Source organism: Rhinopithecus roxellana, chromosome 21 (assembly GCF_007565055.1).
Source record: "Rhinopithecus roxellana isolate Shanxi Qingling chromosome 21, ASM756505v1, whole genome shotgun sequence".
Lineage (NCBI taxonomy): Eukaryota > Metazoa > Chordata > Mammalia > Primates > Cercopithecidae > Rhinopithecus > Rhinopithecus roxellana.
The window spans coordinates 1950645-1973800 of NC_044569.1; the positions used below are offsets into that span (position 1 = coordinate 1950645).

Below are 23156 nucleotides of genomic sequence, written 5' to 3' on the forward strand. Positions count from 1 at the left end.
AACATTGTTTCACATGAGTTTTACTTTTGTATAAACATGTCTGGGTTCTGGCCAGGCACGGTAACTCATGCCTGTAATCCCAGTACTTTGGGAGGCCAGGGTGGGAGGATCACTTGAGCTCAGGAGTTTGAGACCAGCCTGGGCAACATAGTGAGACCCCATCTCATTTAAAAAAAAGAAGAAAAAAAAAGTCTGTGTTCTTTTATTTTGCTTTGCTTTAGTGGTATACTTTTCATGTTTTATCTGTAATTTATTTTAAAATTCTTGGCATATACTACCATGCTGTGACTTCCACAGACACTTAAATACTTACTATCTTTTTTCTTTTTTCTTTTTTTTTTTTTTTTTTTTGAGGCAGAGTCTTACTCTGTCACCCAGGCTAGAGTGCGATGGCACTATCTCAGCTTACTGCAATCCCTGCCTCCTGGGTTCCAAGCATTTCTCCTGCCTCAGTCTCCCAAGTAGCTGGGATTACAAGCATGAACCACCACACCCAGCTAATTTTTGTTTTTAGTAGAGATGAGGTTTTGCCACATTGGCCAGGCTGGTCTCTAACACCTGACCTCAGGTGATCTGCCCACCTCGGCCTCCCAAAGTGCTGGGATTACAGGCGTGAGCCACCGTGCTCTGCCAACGCTTAAATACTTATTATCTTATTGTCTTAGTTATTGACTTGAAATTATTATCTTCAGGCCGGGTGCAGTGGCTCACACCTGTAATCCCAGCACTTTGGGAGGCCGAGGCAAACGAAATCACGAGGTCAGGAGATTGAGACCATCCTGGTTAACACAGTGAAACCCCGTCTCAATGAAAAACGCAAAAAATTAGCCAGGCATGGTGGCGGGCACCTGTAGTCCCAGCTACTCGGGAGGCTGAGGCAGGAGAATGGCGTGAACCCGGGAGGTAGAGCTTGCAGTGAGCTGAGATCGCACCACTGCACTCCAACCTAGGTGACAGAGTGAGACTCCGTCTCAAAAAATATATATATATATTAGAAGATATTTCCTGAATTCTTTTTTTTTTTTTTTTTTTTTTTGAGGCGGAGTCTCGCTCTGCCGCCCAGGCTGGAGTACAGTGGCCGGATCTCAGCTCACTGCAAGCTCCGCCTCTTGGGTTTACGCCATTCTCCTGCCTCAGCCTCCCAAGTAGCTGGGACTACAGGCGCCCGCCGCCTCACCCGGCTAGTTTTTGTATTTTTAGTAGAGACGGGATTTCACCATGATAGCCAGGATGCCTCGATCTCCTGACCTTGTGATCCACCTGCCTTGGACTCCCAAAGTGCTGGGATTACAGGCGTGAGCCACTGAGCCCGGCCCATAATTTTTTTTATATAATACATTGTGAATTTTTACTAATAATTTTTTTATGCCAAAAGGAAAATATGAGGTGGCTTTTCCTCCCTTGTATTTCTTGACCTTTATTCAACAATATTGACCCCCCAAATTTTTTTTTTTTTTTTTTTTTTTTTTTTTTTGAGTCGGAGTCTTGCTCTGTGCCCCAGGCTGGAGTGCAGTGGCATAATCTCAGCTCACTGCAACTTCCACCTCCGGGGTTCAAGCGATACTTCTGCTTCAGCCTCTCGAGTAGCTGGGACTACAAGCGAGCACCACCATGCCCGGCTAATTTTTCTATTTTTTATTAGAGATGGGGTTTCACCATATTGGCCAGACTGGTCTCAAACTCCTGATCTCGTGATCCTGTCGCTTCAGCCTCCCAGAGTGCTGGGATTACAGGCATGAGCCACTGCGCCCTTCCAATATTAACAAATAAATTTTGATGAATTTAATTTTTCATCAAAAATATTATTGAGGCCGGGCGCGGTGGCTCAAGCCTGTAATCCCAGCACTTTGGGAGGCCGAGACGGGCGGATCACGAGGTCAGGAGATCGAGACCATCCTGGCTAACACGGTGAAACCCCGTCTCTACTAAAAATACAAAAAAACTAGCCGGGCGAAGTGGCGGGCGCCTGTAGTCCCAGCTACTCGGGAGGCTGAGGCAGGAGAATGGCGTAAACTCGGGAGGCGGAGCTTGCAGTGAGCTGAGATCTGGCCACTGCACTCCAGTCCGGGCGACAGAGCGAGACTCCGCCTCAAAAAAAAAAAAAAAAATATATATATATATATATATTATTGAACAGTCACTATGGGTGATATGCTGTGCTGAGCAAAGCAGCTGCAAAGTTGCTTCAGGTATAATTCTGCCCCCTGGTATTGGACTAGGATTCATATTTTGGCCATAATAAATTAAAACAAGGTCAGCTTCTTCAATAAATAAGTTCCCTTAGATTGAGTTTAAAACTGGCAGATTTTTATAGAATTGCAATCTGAAGAAAATGGTGGTATAACATGATTTCCTATGTAAGAATATGTTGAAGGTATAATACATCATTAATCTAGTTGATTTTCCCAGTATTTGCCAACTCAGTTTCTTAAATCTTCATAAAAGTCTTGGAATTCAAATAGAAATCTCTTTTAGTAGATGGAAAATACTTTGTTTTGTTTCATAGGTTAAGAGCAGGATTATGTGATCGCTGTGCAGTAACTGAAGAACATATGCGGAAAAAACAGCAAGAGTTTGAAAATATCCGGCAGCAGAATCTTAAACTCATTACAGAACTTAGTGAGTTTCCTTTCTTCATGTATTAATTATTTAAAGTATATAATGTATTGTTGTTAAGACCTATTAGTAAATTAATTGTAATTAAATGGATTGTTTACATGTATTTTTCCTTATTTAGTAAAAGTTCAGATGTCCTTTTTTGTACTTTTTGTAGATTTAATCTCATGCTTAATTTAGTAAGAAATAGGATACGGAAAGGTTGTGCAAATACTGTCCACATTGGTCTTAAAGTCATCAGTTCTAAGACAAGAAGCAGTTTTTTTTTTTTTTTTTTTTTCTTTGGACATGTCCGTGTTTGCTTCTTTGGTTTTATCTTTATTTCATGTAACCTTAATACTTCGTAAAGTTAAATACAAAGCAGAAAACTGAGTGTTCTACACTTGTTGTCTCTCTTGATATTTATGACATACTGTTTTCATAAGTATACTATTTTCAGTTTATTCTCCTTACCTATTGAGTGTAGAGTTTTTCTACATTCTTAGCTGCCTTCTTTTATTCTTCTAATACTCTGTTAATCTTACTCTCTTATAACTATTTATTTCTTTGGGTGACCATTACCTGGATTTCCCATAAGCAGCTCACAATCAATGTATTCAAAACCTAATTAATGATCTTCTTTTTCAAACTAATTCTGTCTTCTATTTTTTTCTGTTAATTATATTGCTATCCTCTGGTTATTCAAGTAAGAATATTGAATATATGTTCATTGTTTTAAAAAGAGTAAGAAAGAATATAACTTTATTCTGCTCCCAGAGGTAACTACTGTTAATAGTCTGATACGTATCTATCCAGGTCCAGGTTTTTCTGTCTCTGTCCCTTGTTAGACCCCGCTTCCCTCCCTTCTCTTTTTAATTTTAATGGGATCATACCATACTTTGTGTTCTAATGTGTTATTTCACTTTAAACTATGTCTTGGAAGTCTTTACATGTTAATATGTCTATAGATTCTATGGTGTATATGGGTGAACATGTGCATATATTTATTTAGGAATGTAAGAATATTATCAATGAGTAGAAAACTGTTACATCTCAATATATATATAGTTGTTCCTTGTCATCTGTAGGGTATTGGTTCCAGGACCCTGACACATACCAAAATCCTTGGATGCTCAAGTACCTTATATAAAGTCACATAGTATTTGCATATAACCTACCCACGTTCTCCTGCGTACTTTAAATCATCTCTAGATTTCTTATAATACCAAATGCAGTCTCTACACATCACTTCCTTTGTGCGAATTAAATGTATTTGATGTGTGGCAAATTCAAGTTTTGCTTTTTGGAACTTTGTAGAATTGTTTTTTCCCAAATGTTTTCCATCCACAGATTCAGAACTCACAGATAAAGAAGGCCAACTGTAGTTGAGATCCACAGTCATATTATTGTTAGTACTACTGGAAATAATCTCCAATAATGTCTACATATCTAATAGATTTCCAGCAACATTATCTAAAATAGAGCCAAAAACCCCAAGCAAGCAAAAAAGCTTGTCTAGGTGTTAAAGACAACATTTTTTTAAATGGCTACATTGTATGCTGTAGTGTAGGTGTCAGTTTTTTAGCTATTGTCACATTAATGGACTGTTCAACTTTTTGTTTGAATGTTTGAGAATTTTTATTTTCCTACATCCTCTTCAGATTTAGGCAAAAATGTATTAATAATAATCAATCTGGTGGGTGAAGAATTATACCTTTTTAAAATTGGCATTCCCTGTTACTGTTTCAGTCAAGTATTATTTTATATGATCGTCTTCTTGAGTGAATGGCTTATTTATTCTTTGCCCAGTCTTAAATTGCCCTATTTGCTGTTTGTATTTTTTAATTAAGAGTTATTTATATATTATAGAAGGATTATTACACTTTGGTAGATATATTGTGCATATATTTTCTACCTTGCTTCCTCTTGACTTCATTTTTAACTACTTGACGTGGAAGTTTTGTATATTTTCTTACCTTGTTTAGGAAGGCTTTATCTACCCCCAAGAATATAAAAATATTCTCCAATTTTTGTACATATGATATATGTATACACACACATAGACACATAAATTTGCATATTTAATCCATCTGGAATTTTTAACATGTAATGTGAAGTAGAAATTTACCATCTTTAGAGTTTGCAGGCATTCATCCTCAAGCTTATTGTCTCATGGTCAAAAGATGGCAGGTACTTTTTCCAGTCTTCATGACTGCGTTCATACAAGAAGGAAGAAGCAGCAGCAAAAGGCTGAAATGAGCATGCCAGGAGAGTCTTTTTAAAAAAAAAAAAAGCTTCTTCGAACACCCACCCAATAACTTTTGCTTCAGTCTCACTAGTCAGGAACCACCCCACCCTCCAACTCACCCCCATCGTTGGAAGATGACTAAGGATTTCTTTCATTAGCTTTATTTTGCTGCAGATTGTCTAGGTAAAAATATCATTTGCAAATAGTGACAATTTCATCTTTTCTTTCAATTTTTAGTTTCTTTTAGTGATTGTTTTTCTTTACATACTTTATTGGCCTAAGGGACTTTAGGATACTGCCCAGAATAGCAGTTGATACATAAGGGAAGACTAGACTATATTACATTTAAGTGTGCTGTGGCCTTCTAGTAGATACGTGAAGTTAAGTTATGGATATTTCCTTCTGTGCCTCTTTTGCTAAGTTTTGCTTAATTGTGAATTTATAAAATTCTTAGCATCTGTTCATGTAGTAAGTTTTACTGATAGCTTTTCTAGGGTGAACCAATGTTTAGTTTCTTTTTTTTTTTTTTGAGACGGAGTCTCACACTGTCACCCAGGCTGGAGTGCAGTGGCATCATTGCTCACTGCAACCTCCGCCTCCTGGTTCAATCAAGCAGCTCTCTTGCCTCAACCTCCCAAGTAGCTGGGATTACAGGCGCCCACCACCACACCCAGATCATTTTTTGTATTTTTGGTAGAGACGGGGTTTCACTATGTTGGCCAGGCTGGTCTTGAACTCCTGACCTCATGATCCGCTTACCTCGACCTCCCAAAGTGCTGGGATTACAGTTGTGAACCACCGCACCCAGCCCCAATGTTTAATTTCTAAAACAGACAGACTTGATATGTTAATGTTTTAATTGGGGAGCATGCATTTAAATATCATTTTGTCCATTCAGTTTGTCTGCTATCAAGGTTCTATTACGATCAAAGAATTAGGCCAGGCGCTGTGGCTCACTCCTGTAATCCCAACACTTTGGGAAGCCGAGGTAGGTGGATCACGAGGTCAGGATTTCAAGACCAGCCTGGCCAAAATGGTGAAACCCCATCTCTACTAAAAAAGAAAAAAAAAAAAGCAAAAACAAAAATTAGCCGGACATGGTGGCAGGCGCCTGTAATCTCAGCTACTCGGGAGGCTGAAACAGAGAATTCCTTGAACGTGGGAGGTGGAGATTGCAGTGAGCCAAGATCGCGCCTCTGCACTTCAGCCTCGGCGACAGAGTGAGACTCCCTCTCAAAAAAGAAAAGATCAAATAATTAACTAGGATGCTTTGAATCATTTTTACATTCTTTTTTGTTTGTTTGTTTGTTTGTTTGTTTGTTTGTTTGTTTGTTTGTTTGTTTGTTTTTTAGAGATGGAGTCTCTTTCCGCTAGGCTGGAGTGCAGTGATGCTATCTCTTCTCACTGCAACCTCTATCTCCTGGGTTCAAGCAATTCTTCTGCCTCAGTCTCCCCAGTAGCTGGGATTATAGGCACGTGTGACCACGCCCAACTAAGTTTTGTATTTTTAGTAGAGATGGGGGTTTCACCATGTTGGCCAGGCTGGCCTCAAACTCCTGACTTCAGTTGATCCGCCTTACATGCATTTTTAAAGTTAATATCTTAATTCTCTTCTGAATAATACAAGAATTTTAAAGCACTTAACTTTGATCTTCTTCTCCACTTACATGCTGCTTTTGCCCAGTATTTCATTTCTGTGTAGTTTTCTTTTTTTTTAGCTAGACACTTGTTAAAAAAAAAATTACCTTTAAGTAAAATGACCTTTTTATTAGCCCAAGGGAAAATCCTTGCTTTGCTAATAGTAAATCTTACAGGGACCCTACTCTAATGACTGAAAATGGGAGGGAAAGACGCCTTGCTAGAGACCTTTTCTGTATGGATAGCTCGTCTTCTGAGTGTGAAAGTACGTTCTCTCATGTCTACTATAAGTTACTTGGAAGCGCTGCTCTGATTTTCTTGTCTCGGTGTTTATGACTCCTATGTCAAAACTTTTAGAGATCTATCCTCATGACTTTAGCCTAAGGGCAACTATTAGGCACCCTTTGTTTACCCATTTAGCAGTTTGTGGGCCATGCTGCCCCTGGTACTAGAATTGATATGAGATTCTGCTGGGAAAACTCCCTTTTTAAAGGCCCTTTTTCGTTGGATTTTACCATCAACCTGAGCCTATTTTTAAATAATTCAGAAATTTTTTATAGTTCTGATCTGTTAGTGATACCCTTTTTGGCTTTTTAATATTCCAGTAGACTTATTTTAGAGTGTTGTCATTTTATTTGGATTTGGAGAGGGAAAATCAAGTAAACCATCTTAATCAGAAATCTAAGGTCATCTTTGACTTCTGTCAACCCTACAAAGGATGAGTTGCCAAATACTACTGATTCTGCCTCTGTTACAGTTCTTGTACTGGTCTTTACTTCCTATTTATCCACCTCTACATAGGTCCAGATACTCATTTCTTTTAAAGACCACCTGACTTTTTGTCTTGTCCATATTTTCTTTTCACATTGGTATATACTATATGTACTAACAAATCAGTCTTCCCATCATTCATCTATGAAAAATGATTCCTGGTAATCTGTAAGATAAAGTTTTAATTTCTTAACCTGCTATTGAAAGCTTTTTACCATTTATTATACCCGGTCTTTCTTTGTTCCACTGATTTTCTCTGTAGAATAGTCTCCTGTCCAGCTCAGTTGCCCTTTTTTTGATGAATGCCTTCCTGATCTTCTCAAGGGCCCAAAGTAACCTCTTTCTCCTTGGAAATTTCCTTGGTACTTTATTTGTACTTCTCAAATGCCCTTGTCACTTTTAAACCTATAAAACATGTTTATGTAATATCTTGTTTCCTTTGATAGACTGCACATTGCTTTAGGTCACTGTCTATATCTTAATTTTTTTTTGGATCCTCCACAAAAGTAGTTTAATAACCTCACATGTTGTAGATAGTCCAGAAAATTTACTCAGTGTAAGAAAATATGTTTAGATTTATAAACCACTAAATTATTAACAAATTTTAGAATATGATTAACCTTCTTTGGTAAAAGTTCATTGTATTTACTGTGACTTGATTTCTGGGATCTACTTCTTTTACTAAAGCACATGCTTAACCAGTGACATCATACTAAACTTTGATGAGAGTTTTATGCTGGTTCCAGTAGAAGTTACAGCCCAAAACTGGATTTCTGCTTTATAAATTAAATAAATATAGATAGGAAAATTTGGTGGAGATTCAAACAAGCAGATAGTGCTTCAATGGATATATTTAAGTTACTGATACCATAATTATTCATGAAACGTAGAGTGTGACTAAGAAGAAAATTTGATTTGATAAATGTGCTTGTTATAAAAATTACGCTGATATTCAGCGATTTTGGTGGTTTTTTTTTTTAAACTCTTTCTGCCACCCAGGCTAGAGTACAGTGGCACTATCTTGGACCACTACAACCTCAGCCTCCCAGGTTGAAGAGATTCTCCTGCCTCCACCTTGAATAGCTGACAGGCATGCACCACCACGTCCAGCTGATTTTTGTGTTTTTAGTAGAGATGGAGTTTCACCATGGTGGCCAGGCTGGTCTCGAACTCCTCACCTCAAGTGATCCACCCACCTCGGCCTCTGAGTGCTGGGATTACAGCTGTGAGCCACCGCGCCTGACCTATTTTATTTTTATGATCAAATTAATTTCAAAATAAGTGACTCTTGCTAAAATGGTATTTGAAATTAGTGGGACTGAGTAACCAGATGGAATGCTTTCTTGTCCTCAGTATGAATAATTATACTCCCTAGTACATGAAGTACTCTCTTTTGCCTGCAAGCATTACATAAAATTATCAGTTAATCAGTTACATGGAACTGGCACGATGTGAGATGTAGTACCCTCTACCTAGTAACAAATTAGTTTTGCACACTAGTGTTAACCCTGAATAAACATTATGATTTAGGATTAGAAGTACTAATTTCTTCATACATGCTGACATATTTGAAAGCCTGACATAGATGTTAATATAAATATATTATGTGCCTTCTTTTTCGAATTGTTTTTAAGTGAATGAAAGGAATACTCTACAGGAAGAAAATAAAAAGCTTTCTGAACAACTCCAGCAGAAAATTGAGTAAGTATTTTCCCCCATCCTTGTTGTTTTATTTTACTTCACTGTACAAACCATGAACATACTGTAAGAGTTGCAGATGTCATTTTAAAAATTATGAAGTGTTCTGCAGTTAAAAACTACAAAGAAAATCACTACATTTTTGTGTTTTGAGAGTATAGTGTGACTGCATCTCTTACATTAGTGCTTGAATAAAGTGTCAGCATTGTAATTAAAACATTTTAATTTTTATAATGATGTATTATAAATAATACATTGTTAAAATACTTACATTTCAAACAGATGTTTGAGTTTTGTTAGCTCCCTTCCAGCCCTGTCCCGGAGCTTCATAAGAGCAAACTAAGTGTTTCCTCTCATGTAGTACTCAGGCCTGTAGAACTTCTTCCTTCCTCTGTTTTTCTCCCTCTCCTCCCCATTTCTCTTAAAGAATAAAAAGAGTAACTTTTATCTTGTGTGCCACTTCCTCTTGTGTTTTATGTTTATTATTTCTAATTCTCACTGTGACTTTGCAAAGTAGTTTTATTATCCCGACTTTACAAATGGGGAAACCAAAGGTCACAAAGTCAAATAACTTGCCTATCATCTTATAGCTAGTAGGTAATAGGACTGTCACTCAGACCCATATTTTTTCTGAAAAACCTCTTTTCTTTCCATTATCCAACACTGTCTCAAAAAAAAGAATATTTTTCTAGATATGATCTGACTAATGCAGAGCGGAGATGTGACAAACTTTTAGTTCCCATTTATATAAAGCTTATGTACTATTTTTGAAAACTCAAGATTCAAGATAATCCTAATGACATCATAGAGTTCCTAAAGATCCTGTTGCGTTTAAGTAGACATCTACAAAAACTTCAGTAGAACTATGTAGATGTAACATATTATTTTGGCTTAGAATAGTTATTTTTGTATTAACACATCTCACAGGTAGAATTATTCTTACCACTATGCTTTTAGGATAATGGATATCCAGTAGAATTCTGATATTCTTCCCATGTGATCGGTCTGCTGAATACTGGTAGCCAAAGGGAATTTTGAGGAGAGATAATAGTCAGATGAGGAAACGAACCTTTGAGATCAGACTGATGTTATAAATGTTTATAAGAAAATGTCAGCACTTTCTAATTTTAATAATGCTGTATAATGAAAAGAGAGGCCGGGCGCGGTGGCTCAAGCCTGTAATCCCAGCACTTTGGGAGGCCGAGACGGGTGGATCACGAGGTCAGGAGATCGAGACCATCCTGGCTAACACGGTGAAACCCCGTCTCTACTAAAAAATACAAAAAACTAGCCAGGCGAGGTGGCGGGCGCCTGTAGTCCCAGCTACTCGGGAGGCTGAGGCAGGAGAATGGCGTGAACCCGGAGGCGGAGCTTGCAGTGAGCTGAGATCCGGCCACTGCACTCCAGCCTGGGCCACAGAGCGAGACTCCGTCTCAAAAAAAAAAAAGAAAGAAAAGAGAGTGCAGGACTCAGAGCCACAATCTGTTACATACAATTCCAAAACCCAAAAGGTTATTTTTGAAATGTTATTCACAACCTAACCACTGCAATGACAGAATGCTGTTTATAGTCTTTATCCCACTTCATGTGAGGATTCATATGCTTTGCTGTGAAAATATCAATGTGTTTGATTACAGGATGATGCCCCAGACTCCACTAGAGCTGTTATGTAATTATGTATATATGTTCTGCATTACTGTATTGCTTTCATTTTTTAAAAAAATCTGAATTTAGAATCCCATCTGCTTCCAAGGATTTCAGATAAGGGATCGTTGACCTACATTAATTTATGTGAAGTGATTATGTATGTACGTAGCTTATGGTATTTTGAACACATCAACCTTGATCTTTATGAGTACCAAAAGGATGAGATATCAAGTGTGTAGAAGTTAACACAGAATTAGATAGACAATTACCTCAAAAACCAATGTGTATAAGTTAGGATGAAACTATATCATGTCATTTGCTTGGTAGACATATGAATTCTAATTAGTTTATAATTTATTTTTAGTGTTATCAAGCACATACATTTTTCCGTTGAAACTCACCCATATTTTAGAAAAGAAGTGGCGGTGTGAAAGTTTGAAACTACAGGAAAGAATAATCATATAGATGAGCTTAAGGCATGTATGTTTGTTTAGGACATGCTTAGTCAAAAGAGTATAGGAGATCTGATTGTGTCTTTTATTCTCGTCTGAAATTTAAAATAGTTGTGATTCTCATGAACCAACATCTTTTGTGGCTTGGTCGCAAATAAATTGCCTTTTGCTCGGCAGTCTTTTGTTTTTTTTTTTTTTTAAAGCAAGTGTCATCTTGTAAAGGCAACCTAATTTTCTCTGATCACCTAAACCACTGTCATGTTATGCTATTTGTGCCTGAAATTCCCCTGAACTTTAGAAGAAAATATTATTTGACTTATATTTCTGCTTGTTAAATGCAGTAACTCTAACTCTTCTGAGCTAGTTTTGATATTACGGATGGCTTATATGGTAGGGTGGTTATTAGTGACACCAAAATTATTTGGTAAAATTTTGCCACTGTAAAGTTAAAAATGTATATAAAGCTAGGTATTGAGGTCATCATTCTCTTCATTTTGGAAAATAGATGTGATGGGTCAGTGAAAGTCAAGGGAGTCTATATATGTAAGTTCAAAGGACTGTAGAATTCATTTCATTCAACCCTCTTCTAAATTGAATTCCTCATACAGCTTCTTTAACAAATAGCTATTGTTTGAACACGTCTAGTAGAAGTTTACTGTTTTCCAAGCCTATTTAAATTTAGTGAGACAGAATTATTAGAAAATTCTTTCTAAGTTTATAGAAATTACACTGCTTATAAGTTATATTTTTTGATTATGACTTTGCTTTCCGGGACCATCTTAAACACGTCTGTTCTCCTTTGCTACTTCACGACTCTTTTGATACATGAAGACAGCTATCATGGCCCTCCTGAGTCTTGTTTTCTCTAGAGTAAATATCCTCTGTTCATTAACTGTGGCATTAAATATCCTCTGTTCATTCATGTGGCATTACTTTGACTCTTCAAACTGTGAATTTTTAAAAATGTTTTAGTTTGTCAATATCTGAATTAAGAAATCAATATTCTAGGTATAGCTTGATCAGTGAAGCAGTACTGCCACTTCCTCTACGATGGCTATAACATTACTTCGTTAAGGTTAATTATGTTTTAACTGGGAATGTAAGTTCTTCAGAGTAGAAAAGGAAGAAAGCTGAATATTTAAAACTTTTTTACAGACTCATGAAGGGAAACTCCAGATCCGTAATTATAGGTCTTTGGGGAAGAAACCAACTAAAACAGTTTTGACAGGAATTTAAGAGGGAGCAGGGGTCCACAAATCAAACAACTCAAGCCATCAGAAGGAAAAGTGAAAGGAGGACAAGTGTGCATAATTAATTTAACCAAAAACTGTGGCGTGAACTCTTTCCTTTTCTCAGAAAGTCAGTGAGACTAATGTTTTAAAGAATGAACTTGATTAACGTATGGAGTTTTGTTTTTTCCTCTTATGACAAAGGAAGACAAAGCCAGCACTCATTTCCTTAGTTTGGGCACCTCTAGTTAGAGCTAGTTTTGCTTTTTTGTTTTTCCTTTTGTGATCCTAGCTACTTCCACATTGACTCTGCCAGGAAATCAATTTCTTCTCGTGACTCATTCATGTTTCAGATTTAATTTGTATGACTGACTAATAGGCAAGCAGGCTGTGACGTGATTAGTTAAAGCTAGGTCAGATAGATTTCACACTCCATTAATTTATAAGCCTTTCTCATATGACTTTAACTTACTGTTTTTCCAGAATAAGAGAATTACAGGAAGAGATTAAAAATTAGATATTAGATCTGTTGCACAGAATGGTGATTTAATAAATAATGATTGTGTATTTCAAAATTGCCAACTAGATTTTAAATGCTTTTACTAAAGAAAAAGATAAGTATGTGAAGTGATATATGTTAATTAGCTTGATTTAATCATTCTACAGTGTAAACATGTATCAAAACATTTTGTTGAACCCAGTAAGTAGATACAATTATTATTTGTCAATTAAAAATAAAATTTGGCTGGGCGTGGTGGCTCACGCCTGTAATCTCAGCACTTTGGGAGGCTAAGGTAGGCAGATACTTGAGGTCAGGAGTTTGAGACCAGCCTGGGCAACATGGTAAAACCCCATCTCCATTAAAAATACAAAAACTAGCCAGGTGTGGTTGCATGTGCACCTGTAGTCCCAGCTACTCGGGAGGCTGAGGCACAAGAATTATTTGAACCCGGGAAGCAGAGGTTGCAGCGAGCCAAGATCACACCACTGTACTCCAGCCTGTGCAACAGAAAGAGACTCTCTCAAAAACATAAAAATAAAATTTTAAATAATTAGACATTAGCTCTAAAGATTGTTCCCTGGTATAAAATATAGGATTAAAGCCTACAAATAATATTGGTATCATTCAGGAAATTAAAGTCTAAATCTTTGTTGGGAAAAATTAGTCTTTGTCTTCCAATCAATGTTTCTTAAAAATCTCTGTTGGTCATAGTTCATACAGTTCTCACTATATAAGTTTTTATTTGGAAATAGTATTGCAAATTGATATGAGTCTAATAGGACAGACTGATTTGGTCATGTAAAGCCTAGATGTCTGACAGACTGGTAACGGTTGGCAAATAAGGTCAGTCATGGTTTGACATGGGAAAGTCAATTAACTTTATTTTTACTCAACATTCACAATTCAATTCAAAGCCAGTCTTTCAGTTACCATTGATCCTGAATTGAGTTGGGCAAGAACATATGCCTAGATCCACACAAATTTATTCTCTAGTGGAATCTGGGAATGTCTCATATTCACTCAACAAATGTTTGTACCATACCTACTATATGTCTGCTGGGGTAGGCTCTTGTGATACATCAGTGAACCAAAGATCCTATCCTCTTAGAACTTATATTCTAACAGGTGAGCAATAGATACAATAAATTGCGGCTGGGCGCCGTGTTTCACGTCTGTAATCTCAGCACTTTGGGAGGCCAAAACGGGCGGATCACTTGAGGTCAGGAGTTTGAGACCATCCTGGCCAACATGGTGAAACCCCGTCTCTACTAAAATACAAAAATTAGCCAGGCATGGTATTGCGCGCCTGTAACCCCAGCTACTTGAGAGGCAGAGGTTGTAGTGAACTGAGATTGTACCACCGCATTCTAGCCTGGGCGATAGAGCAAGACTCAGACTCAAAAAAAAATCTAGATAAAAACGAGTAAATTGCATACTATGTTAAAAAGTAACAAATGCTGTGGATAAAGTTTATAGAGCAGAATAACAGGGAACAGGAGTACTAGGGTGTGTGAAGGGAGGTTGCAATTTTAAACAATACAATTCCAGCAGACTTGAAGGAGATTAGAGAGATAATTAGCTATGTGGATATCTGGGGATGAGCATTCCAAGCAGGTGGAACAATTGGAGCAAAGAACCTAAGGTGGGAGTATGCTCGGTATGTTTGAGAAACCTCAAGGAAGAGAGTATGTCAGGAGTAGAGTATAATAGGAAAAAAGGTCAGAGAGGAAATATGGGAGGGGCACCATCAGGTCATGTAGGATCTTCATGGATCAAAGGACTTTGGCTTGTGTTCTCAGTGAAATGAGCAGATGTGACAGGGTTTTAATGAAATTTCATCTGTATGACTTAAGTCTTTTGGGTTTTTTTTTTTTGTTTTTTTGTTTTTTTGTTTTTTTTTTTTTTTTGGGAGACAGTCTCACTGTGTTGCCGAGGCTGGAGTGGAGTCGCATGATCTTAGCTCACTGCAGCCTCGACTTCCTGGGCTCAAGCATCCCTCCTACCTCACTCTCCCAAGTAGTTGAGACTACAGGCGTGTGCCACCATGCCCGGCAAATTTTATTTTTTAATGTTTTTTTTGTAGCAGTAGGGTTTTGCCTGGGCCTCCCAAAGTACTGGAATTGCAGGTGTGAGCCACTGTGCCTGGCCTGACTTATGTCTTTTTTTTTTTTTTTTGAGATGGAGTCTCACTGTGTTGCCCAGGCTGGAGTGCAGTGGCGCCATCTTGGCTCACTGCAAGCTCCACCTCCTGGGTTCACGCCATTCTCCTGCCTCACCCTCCCAAGTAGCTGGGACTGCAGGTGCCTGCCACCACGCCTGGCTAATTTTTTGTATTTTTAGTAGAGACAGGGTTTCACCATGTTGGCCAGGATGATCTCAATCTCCTGATTTTGTGATCTGCCCACCTCAGCCTCCCAAAGTGCTGGGATTACAGGCGTGAGCCACTGCACCCAGCCCCGACTTATGTCATAATAGGACTCTTGTGACTGCTGTTGAGAGAAGATGATAAGGGGCCTAGATAAAAGTAACAGAAACTCACATTTTGAAGCCTTCTTGTAGACTATGAATAACACATTTGGTTAACAGTAGGGCCCTTAGGATCTGACTGCTGAGATTTAAATCCTGACGCTGTTACTATTTTAGTAGATGACTTCTATATCTTCATTTCCTCATTTGTAAAACGAAAGTAATAATACCTCTGAGTTGTGATAATTAAACTGATAATTTAAATAGTGCCGGGCAATGTAAACACATAACAAATATTGGTTGTTATCAGTGTTAGTGTTCTCATCCTGTATTTGTCAAGCATGCCAATTCTACTACCACATTGTTTAACGTTCTTTCCTTTCCATATGTACTTAAAATATTCTAGTTCAGACCACAGACAGAGCGTCTTGCCTGGACTATTGCAACCACCATCTAATTGATTTCCTTGCCTCCTGTCCTTATGTCCCAATCTTGCACAATACTGTTAGATTGTCACATTATATCCAAGCTCTGAAACCTTAATTTCTTTCCGCTTGCTTTCTACATTATGTGCACACTTAGCCCGTGGCTCTCCTTCATGTAATTCCAGCTTTCCCTTCTCCAACATAAGTATACAGTACTACGTGCCTGTCCTCAAACTGAATTCTCTCCTGATCTTGCCTGCAATTGGAAATACTTTTAATTTCACCTGAAGTGCTACTGACTATACTTTCTACTTCACTTCTCACAATAGTATTCCCCACTGGGTACTGTAATCATTTGTGTACTTATCTACTTAGATTTGGAACATTAGATACAAGGGATTACATCCTTTAGAGCTTCATGTTTGTGTTCTACTGTAACTCCACGCCATGTAGTAAATGTTTTAATACTCATTGAATTGATTTTCTTTCCATTGTTACTCTTCTCTAGGAATGATCAACAGCATCAAGCAGCTGAGCTTGAATGTGAGGAAGACGTTATTCCAGATTCACCGATAACAGCCTTCTCATTTTCTGGCGTTAACCGGCTACGAAGAAAGGAGAATCCCCATGTCCGATACATAGAACAAACACATACTAAATGGGAGCACTCTGTGTGTGCAAATGGTAAGAGTTGGAGTTGTATTTTCCTTCTCTGGTTTTGTAAACCAGTGTTCATGTACTAGTTTTTATGTTATTCGATCTAGTGGAAAGAAGTCACTATTCCGGTATCCCATGGTACAACTATGAGTTTAACTTCTATTCGTAAAGTGACCGAGAAGGCATTTTCTGCCCATGTTATGTATAGATACATGTTGTCTATATGACATGTAAATATATCACATTTTATAAATATAGTTTCTTTTTATTTTAAAAATATTCCGATGTGTATATATCCAAGGGGGATAGAAGGAAAAAGGAAAGGAACTTAATTAATGTTAATTTCTACCTCCTGTGTACCAGGCATTATGCTGAGTGATTTGCATATATTCTTGCTATGTTTTAATTCTTGTAACAGGCTTGTGAGATAACTATCAGCTCTTTTGTTTTATAGATGAGGAAAGATGTGTTTAGAAAGGTTAAATCACTCACTCAAGGTCAGCTCTCATGTAGATGAGTCAGAATTCAAATACAGATCTTCTTAGCTCTGAACTTTCGTACTCTCCAGGTCTTGCCACATGGGTACTCCTGCCATTGGAGCTGTCTGTAACTGGCTATTTTTATTTGTTGTAATTTGTAGGAGTTAGTGGTAATCAAGAAATGGTGTTATAATGTGTCCACTTTGTGGCTTTTCAGTGGCATGTTTCTAATTCTAGCCTAGTTTATCATTTCTGCTAAATGCTTTAAAACTGCCTTTTCACATAGACCCAAAATTTGTTATGTACCATGATACAAGTATTACTTGTAGTATTAATCTAGAGCAAATATTAAAGACTTTAATTTTTAACCTAAACTATTTGGAACAAGGAAAGCATGGGGGGCGGGGGATATATACGTATTTCTATATTTGTATAATACAAATAAATTGTTGACAGTAAATATGCCTTTAAACAAAGAAGCAGATTTTATTCTTAGATGTTGGAACATTGGCAGTTTTCCCCCATTTTATAAGCCTTTGTATCACCATCTAGTGGAGAACAAAAGAACTGTTAAAAATCCTACACTTAAATAGGAGCAAAGTTAAGATGTAAAATCATAGATCTAAAATGAATATCCGTTGACCTTTTAGTTTGCTATCAGACAGGACATGAATCATTAAAGATAATCACTGCATAATTTAGATCAGGTTTAAATTCATATATAAGAATATCTAGAGAATAATTCTGTATTAGGAAAGTCTTTTGTAACCAATATAAATGCTTCTGGTTTATTTCTTCTTTGTATGACAGCAGCATATAACTATTTAGAAATTTAATTCACTTGCTTTAATCTTGTTCTGATCAGTTTTTACTTGGAATCTGCAATTTAGTTTTAAAATATACGATAACTTTGAGCCATACAAATGATTTTAAAATAACTTTTAAGGCCGGGCGTGGTGACTTACACCTGTAATCCAAGCACTTTGGGAGGCCAAAGTGGGCGGATCACGAGGTCAGGAGATCTAGACCATCCTGGCTGACATGGTGAAACCATATCTCTACTAAAAATATAAAAAATTAGCTGGCCGTGGTGGCACACGCGTGTAGTCCCAGCTACTCAGGAGGCTGAAGCAGGAGAATCGCTGGAACCCAGGAGGCGGAGGTTGCAATGAGCTGAGATCATGCCACTGCACTCCAGCCTGGGCAACAGAGTGAGACTCCATCTCAAAATAATAATAATAATAATAGTAATAATAATTTTAAATGCTTTAATGACTAATTAGTCCTGTTCTCTAACTTCCCTTGCTTACTTATTGTAAGGTTTATAATGCTTTTTAATATTATTCTCAAGTTATAAATAGTAAAACTGTTTCACTTTACTTTGTCCTTATTTTGGTTCTCTTTGAACTAAATCTTTAAATATTGGAGTGATTTCTGATAACACATGCTTCAGAGTTTCCTTCCTGAAAATAAAACTCTAAAACAAAGATCATGGAGATAAATGATATAGTATACATTAGATTGCTTGATCATTTGTTTATTGATTGATTATTTGAGATAGGGTCTCACTCTGTCGTCCAGGGTGGAGTACTGTGGTGTGATCTTAATGCAGCCTGGAACTTTTAGGCTCAAGAGATCCTCCTGCCTCAGCCTCCCAAGGCGCTGGGATTACAGTCATGAGCCACTGTGCCCAGCCCATTATACCTTTTTAAATTAACCTGCTGATGTGTAAGAAATAAAAAAAGAAAAGTAACACTAAAATGTTACTACTCTGGGCAATTTGGGTCAGAAGAAGCTGTCTGTTCTAGTCACCTCTCCCAATGTCTTAACTTAAACTGCTTTGTTTCTTAGTGAAATTAAAGGAGCTTACTTCTTAGAATACAATAATTATGTCAATAAAATGGTACTTATATTGTATTTAAATACAGATAATACATTAAAATTTTAAATATGAATAAATAAAAATAATTTGATAATACTTTTCATCATTGTTTATTATGTAATCTCTTATTTTTTTCTCCCCTTAGAATTGAGAAAAGTTTCCAAGTCTTCAGCTCATCCACAACATAATCCTAATGATAATGAAATTCTAGTAGCTGACACTTATGACCAAAGTCAACCTCCAATGGCCAGTAAGCAAGATACTGAGATTACTTTACAAGTTTAAATTGTGGTTATTGGTGGGTAAGAGTGACCCACAGTCTAACTTAGACAATATTTTAAAGGTATTTTCCGTATAATTTTGTTTATATTACTAGTTTACTATCTTTTTCATATTGGAAAGTAATGTTATCCTGTTAGTTCATATAAATATCCCTAATGATATTAATATAAATTACTAATAATTTTAAGTAAAGAAAGCTTTACTGTGATTTAATTAATTGTTCAACAAATATTTAAGGATCTGTTGTATACCAGGCACTGAATAAAACAAAGCCCTTGTCCTCATGGAGCTTATGATCTAGTTGAGGGAGAAATAAAATTTATGTCAGATAGAAGCAAGTGCTCTGAAGAAAAGTAGAGCAGGGTAAGAAGGGATATTAGAAAGCCTCACTTGTAAAGTGTCGTTTGCATAGGGACTGAGGGAGGGAAGTGAGTCACTTGGCAATCTGGGAGAAGGGCACCCAGGCAGAGAGATTTGTAAGCCCAGAGGCCTTGCAGTGAAGATGGCATTTGGTTTGTTTGAGGAACATTAAGGAACCCTGTGTGGCTGGAGCAGAGTGAGTGAAGGGGAGATTGGTTTGGACAAAAGGAAAAATAGAGTTACCATTTACTGAGATGGAAGAGACTGGGAGCTGCAGGTGTATAGGTTGGGGTAGGGGTGAGTAGAAATTAGAAGTTTCGTTTTGGGAATATTCTATTTGAAATGCAAACTCAACATTCAGGTAGAGTTTGGATTCATGAGTAGATGTGAGTTAGAATTTAGAGACGTTTAGGATGGAGACACGTATGGAAGTTGTCAGCATGTAGATGGCATCTAAGCCGTGAAACTAGATGAGATTACGAAGCAAGTGATAATAGAAGGGGATGAGAAGTCCAAGTATTGACCCTTACGGAACTTCATTATGTAAAGCCATGATTTTCAACTTTTGTTGAAGAACCCCCACCCTAGCATTTTTAGACATTTCCCCCTCTGCCCAATCCCTTCCCTGCTGGAGTTTGATTACTGCAGATATACTATGTATCTGTTTAGGTGATAACGTGTATGCATGTATGTCTGTGCTTTATACATAGTAAGGTTTTTTTTGCTCCCCCCTGCCCTGAACTATTTTTCACTCCCTTAGAGAAAATGTTGTAGCTGTTGAGGTTGTGAAAATGAATAGGAACCAGCAAAACAGAGAAGGAGCTGCCAATGAGATAGGAAAACTAAAAATGATGTCCTTTAAGCCAAGTGGAGAGAGGACGAAGGAGTGGTCGACTGTGTTTAACAATGCTAATAAGTCAAGTAAGATGAAGAGTTCTTAGAATTGACCATGGGATTTGGTTGCATGGAGATCATTGAGTGTTAAACTAGTGACATGATAAAAACTGTTAAGATGTAATGGTGACCATCTGAGATCTGTCTCATGTTCAAGGGAAACTAAGGACAGAGAAAGTGGAAAGAGCACATACAAACAAGTCTTCCAAGACTTGACAGTAAAGAGGAGGAGAGAACAGGACAGTGGCTAAAGAAGAACATCAGTCAAGGGAGGATTTTTTCAAGATGGAATATTATAGCATGATTAGCACATATTTATGTTGATAGGATGATCAAGTAAAGAGGAGAAAATTAATAATTCTGGAGAAAGAGGGAATAATTACTACATCCTTAAAAAGGTCAGAGGAGATGAGATCCAGAGCCCAGTTGTAAGGGTTGGTCAAGGTTAATCACTTAATCATTTTATAATAGTGTAAAAGTTACATTCTGAAAGCTGCAAATCATTTTATATTAACATGTGTGTCTGTCTGTCTTTCCATGAGTATGTGTGCATGTGCATGGAGGCTCAGGGTCCAGCAAAGGTGCTAGGGATATAACACTGAGTGCAGCAGATCCTTGCTTCTCAGCTCTCTAGAACCAGTTCTCTTCTGCTGCTGCCAGGTCTTTGCTCCGTTATTTGTCCTGTCTTCTTTATACAGTATCTGCAGCTTCTCTGCTGTCTTATTTTTAAGTATATACACATATATGTTATCTTCCATCTTTAAAACATAACCCCACTTTTGGCCGGGCGCGGTGGCTCACGCCTGTAATCCCAGCACTTTGGGAGGCCGAGACAGGCGGATCACAAGGTCAGGAGATCGAGACCATGGTGAAACCCCGTCTCTACTAAAAATACAAAAAATTAGCCGGGCGCGGTGGCGGGCGCCTGTAGTCCCAGCTACTCAGGAGGCTGAGGCAGGAGAATGGCGTGAACCCGAGAGGCGGAGCTTGCAGTGAGCCGAGATCGCGCCACTGCACTCCAGCCTGGGCGACAGAGCGAGACTCCGTCTCAAAAAAAAAAAAACAACAACAAAAAAAAAACATAACCCCACTTTTAATAATCTCCACCTTTAGCTACAGTTTCTCTTCAGAGGTGAAAAAGTATTAATAGTCTATATTCAGTGTCTCTACTTTCCTAATTCCCATTCACTCCAATTCACTGTAGTATGGATTCTACTCCCACCCCCACCTGCAAGAGAGGAAGAGAGAGGGAAGGGGAGGGAAGGAGGAAAGGAGAGGAGAGAAAAGTGCTAGAGGAGCGGGGTATAGGGGAAGGGAGGGAGACTTACAGGGGTTGAAGAGAGGAGAATGCATTCACAAACCCTTTGTTACTGCTTACACTTGAACTGCTTCTGACTGTAAACGTCATCAGTGTTGCTGTTCTCCAAAATATGTGGTACTGTGCTTGTTCTTTCTCTCTCTCTCTTTTTTTTTTTTTTTTTTTTTTTGAGACCTGGTCTCTCTCTATCAGCCAGGCCGGAGTGCAGTGGCACAAACACAGCTCACTGCAGCCTCAACCTCCCAGGCTCAAGTGATCCTCCCACCTCAGCCCCCCAAGTAGCTGAGACTACAGGCACACACTACCATGTCTGGCTAATATTTGTATTTTTGTAGAACAGGGTTTCACCATGTTGCCAAGGCTGGTCTCGCTCTCCTAGGCTCAAGTGATCCACCTGCTTCGACCTGCCAAAGTGTTGGGATTACAGGCGTGAACCGCTGTACCTGGCCTCACTTTATGTCTCTTCCTGGAGGAATGTCACCTAGAATCAGTAGTCTTCTCTGACTCATATGCTAATAAATCCCAAACCGGTATCTCTGTCCAACTTTTTTCCTGGATTCCCAACCCATGTATCTACCTGCTTTTGGATATCTCTACAGGGGTATTCTTCAATTTCAGCATGTCTGCAGTTGACACTTAACCTGTCAAACTAACTCTTTATCCTTGCATTTGCAATCTCAGTGAATGACACTATACATGCCTCTTGGAGTCATCCTAGATTTCTGCTTCATCTGTTTTTTCTAAACAGCCTCTAAATTTTACTGATTCCGCCTCCTACATATCTGTTTTACATATTCTTCTGTGCCCCTATTATACTAGTTTAGGCTATTAACATCTCTCATCAAGACAACATGTTCTAGTAATCTAATTAGTCCTCTTGCCTATTAGTGATTGCTTCTTGCCTAGTGAGTGTCATAGCCACAGATACCTTTTCAGCCCACACATTGCATTTGTTTTATTTAAAGCTCTTAGACATCTCTTCATTGTCTACAGGATAAATTTGAAACTCCTTAGCATAATCTGACCCCTAACCAACCTAACTGGGTTAATGTCCTACTCCCATCTTCTGCAGTTTGACTTCTAGCAGTCAAACCACGCATAGCAAACCCCGAACAAGCAATTTTCTTTCACTTATCTAGACCTTTAATTATACCTAGAATTCTTTCTGTCCCAGTCCAGTTAACTTGCCATATTCTTTCTTCTCTCGAGTCAGCTTCAGCATCACTTGTAACTTTCCTTGATTTCCCAAGAGATTTAGGAGTCCTTATTCTATGTTTGAATCACCCCTTTTATGTACCTTTATTATAATGTTTATCACATTCTGTTGCAATTCTCTTTTTACCTTTCAACTATATAAGCTCCTTGAGAACAAGAACTTCTCTTTTCATCTAGTGCTTAGCACAATACCTGGAACATAATAAGTGCTCCATAAAAATTTGAGTTAAACCTTTGTAAAATACTAGAACACAGGTGATTTATGAATATGTGTTATCTTAACCTGAAACATGCAGTGCTGACAACCTCTCCTACAAAGTATGTTTTCATGAAAGATACTGTACATACAGTTTGATATTCATGCTGTAACATAAGTCACAATAATTCCACTGTAAATC

The 23156-nt window shown here is 37.9% G+C and overlaps 1 protein-coding gene across 1 annotated transcript in view; it reads left to right on the forward strand.

Moving 5' to 3' along the window:
- The window catches only part of RBBP8 (RB binding protein 8, endonuclease), a 93649-nt gene that overhangs the window by 32615 nt on the left and 37878 nt on the right, over positions 1-23156 (forward strand). The window contains exons 5-8 of the mRNA XM_010383239.2: positions 2507-2619; positions 8887-8953; positions 16180-16355; positions 18835-18939. Of these exons, the coding sequence (XP_010381541.2) occupies positions 2507-2619; positions 8887-8953; positions 16180-16355; positions 18835-18939 (461 nt within the window). The remainder of the gene's footprint in view (positions 1-2506; positions 2620-8886; positions 8954-16179; positions 16356-18834; positions 18940-23156) is intronic.